The sequence below is a fragment of the Nuphar pumila genome, chromosome 3 (assembly GCF_984573655.1).
Source record: "Nuphar pumila chromosome 3, dmNupPumi1.hap1.1, whole genome shotgun sequence".
Lineage (NCBI taxonomy): Eukaryota > Viridiplantae > Streptophyta > Magnoliopsida > Nymphaeales > Nymphaeaceae > Nuphar > Nuphar pumila.
This window is the reverse complement of record NC_143251.1, coordinates 42,512,654-42,515,557: the sequence shown is the minus strand read 5'-3', so window position 1 is coordinate 42,515,557 and position 2,904 is coordinate 42,512,654. Positions and strand designations below refer to the sequence as shown.

General features: G+C 41.8%; 1 protein-coding gene across 1 annotated transcript; it reads left to right on the top strand.

The window, feature by feature from the left end:
* The first annotated feature begins 2,026 nt into the window (after positions 1 to 2,026).
* On the top strand, positions 2,027 to 2,440 carry LOC149842717 (uncharacterized). The gene has a single exon (XM_090000725.1). The coding sequence runs from the start codon at positions 2,027 to 2,029 to the stop codon at positions 2,438 to 2,440; it is 414 nt and encodes a 137-aa protein (XP_089856851.1).
* The last annotated feature ends 464 nt before the right edge of the window (positions 2,441 to 2,904 follow it).

Sequence of the window (2,904 nt, the reverse complement as noted above, 5' to 3'; positions counted from 1 at the left end):
TTTGTTATTTCTTATTTTCTTATTTTCTTTATTTTATTTTTACCCTATTTCGTGGTGTGGTTTGATCACGTTAGTGCGCTAGTTAGGTAGAAAACCAACCATTAGAAAAGTTGCTACACCGGTCTCTACCTGCGGTTTATGCAAGGGCGTCGCTCACTTGACCCTGAGCTTGTAGACCCCGTAGAGGACCCCAAGTTCATCATTAGGAAAACTCGCAGACCCGGCCCCATGGTTTAGGATCAACAGTTGACCCGTCCTCTAAAAAGTACTTTACTCCCAATGCTTACACTCCCGCCTCTTTCATCACGAGACCTGATGTAAGAGCCAATCAGCTTGAGATAAAGGCCAAGATCATTCAAATGTTATTAGCATTTTACGACCTTAGCAACGAAGACCTCTACCGTCATCTCGATGAGTTCCTCGAGATCTGCTTTATGGTGCAGACCAATAATTTTGGGGTTGATGCATTGAGGTTGACGTTGTTTTCATTCTCCCTCAAGGATAAAGCCAAGCACTGGCTAAAGGCCTTAGATTCAGTTCAAATTACCACCTAGGAATGCACGCAATGAGAATTTCTCAAGAAATACTTTCCAATTGGTAAGATGAACTAGTTTCAAAAAGCCATCATCAGCTTTTTTCAGATTGAGGGAGAATAATTTTATGAGACTTGAGAGAGGATGAAAGATCTTCTCTGAAAGTATTTCCACTACCAGGTGCCCCGTTGGCAACTGGTGCAATACTTTTACGATGGCCTAACTGAGAAAGACAGGCAGATGGTTGATTCTTTGTGTGGGGGCACGCTCATGCTCAAGAGCGAGGATGAGGCATGAATCCTATTCAAAATGCTGAATAAAAAATCTATGCACCATGCTTTGTCCTCCAGGCTTGATAGGACCACATCTGTTCCTGGTGGTCCTCAAAAGGGAGGGATTAATGAAGTTGGACCCGAACATGAATTGCAAATCAAAGTTGACCAGAAAAGTTGATCAATTATTGACTAACCCAACTTTATTACATCACATAAAAAAAGTGTGCAAGCTATGAGCTAGACCTGCACATTATGTTTCAGATTGTCCGACATTGCCACTCTATCCTGAATTCATTTACGAGCAAGCGAAGGCTGCCCAAAATCAGACCGGTGCACGATCTATATGCACCCACCTATAACCCAGGATGGCGAAACCACCCCAACTTTGCATAGAGAAATCCACAAAGCGCACCTTATCTGCCTTCCCAGAGATAACACAGACTGGGTAACCCCCTATAAGGTTACCCAAGGTCAACATTCCCACAGGCCCCTCCACAACTTAGCTTGCCTTCTCCCTAAGAGCCCACATCGAGTCAATCTTTTCACAAGAAGATTCTTGAGGCCTTTTCTGACATCAAGGCCAACTTTAGTTCCCATGCACAGTCGATAGCGAAGCTAGAAACTCAAATGAGACAGTTGGCTGAGGCCTTGAGCAGACGAAGTGAGGAAAGCCTCCCAAGTCAGTCTGTTGTCAATCCGAGGGGTAAAGAACCCATGCGTCACGACCTGCATCTCAAAAAGTCTCATCAAGAGCAGGCCAACTCTGTTATGACCCTTCAGAGTGGGAAGAAACTCTACCCTATTTAAGAGAAGACTGAAGAGCTCAAAGATAGACCCATTAACCAGTCGATTTTTTCTACCAGGCCCAAGGAAAGCGAGCATGGCTCACAGCCCGTGCTTTCTCCTTCGTATATTCTTTGAGCCTCATTTTCCCAAGCCTTACCAAAAATGAATGATTAAGGTAAGCAATGAGTTAGAATGTAGGAAATGCTTGACATATTCAAGCATGTTCATATAAACCTCCCTCTGCTGGATGTCATCCAACAAGTGCCAACCTATGTAAAGTTTCTTAATGAACTTTGCACTCAGAACAGAAAATCAAGGTCATTGCCTAAGAAGAATTTCCTGATTGAGCAGGTGAGCTCAATGTTTCAACAACAAGCCCCACCTAAATTGAAGGATCCTGGGGCACCGATCATCTTTTGTGTTATAGGAAACATGACCATCGAGCTTGCATTGCTCGATCTTGGGGAAAGTGTGAATATATTGTCGGGTTCTCTGTACGACACTTTTGGGATTGGGGATTTAAAGCCCATGATGACCATCTTACTGTTGGTCGACAAGTCTACCAAGCTCCCCCGAAGAATCTTGGAAGATGTGCTAGTCAAGGTCGAGGACTTTTATTTTCCTGTTGATTTTCTCGTTCTGAACATGAAGGGCACTGATGTCGCTCACCAGACCCTCATTATTCTTGGCAGGCCATTTTTCGCCACTGCCAACGCTTGTATTGATTGTCGCACTGGGAAGACAAATGTTTCTTTTGGTAACAGGCGTTTGTGCATAAACATTTTTTATGTTGCTACAAGAGTGTCAAGAAATGATGAATGCTTCCATGTGACAGACGTTCAATGAAAGCAATTCGATCCGCAGTTGGATGATTGTATAGATAGAAATTCGATTTATGGCTCACCATCATGTGAGAATAGTTTTCATGTAGAAACTAAGCTCGTTCTTAGCAGACTAGATTTGGAATAATTTGGCATACATGTAATGTAATTTCACATAAAAATGAATTTTAGTTTTAGGTATTTGAAATCCAAAATACCAAATAAAGTTAATTATTAAATTAAATATTTTATGAAATAAAAAATTAGATTTAATCAAGCTTTATAATATAGTAGAGGTCCATAGGTGGGGTGGGCCCTATGAGGCTCAACCTATGTGGCACCTCATCCTTGGTGGCACGTAAAGTTAAAAATGTCATTCTTAAAGTTAAAAAAAAAACAAGAGATTTTAAAACTTTCCAAAAAACTAACAAAGGAAAACTATGTCTAAAGTTTTCAAAACTGAGAAACCCCTCCCAAGGGGGGCCCATC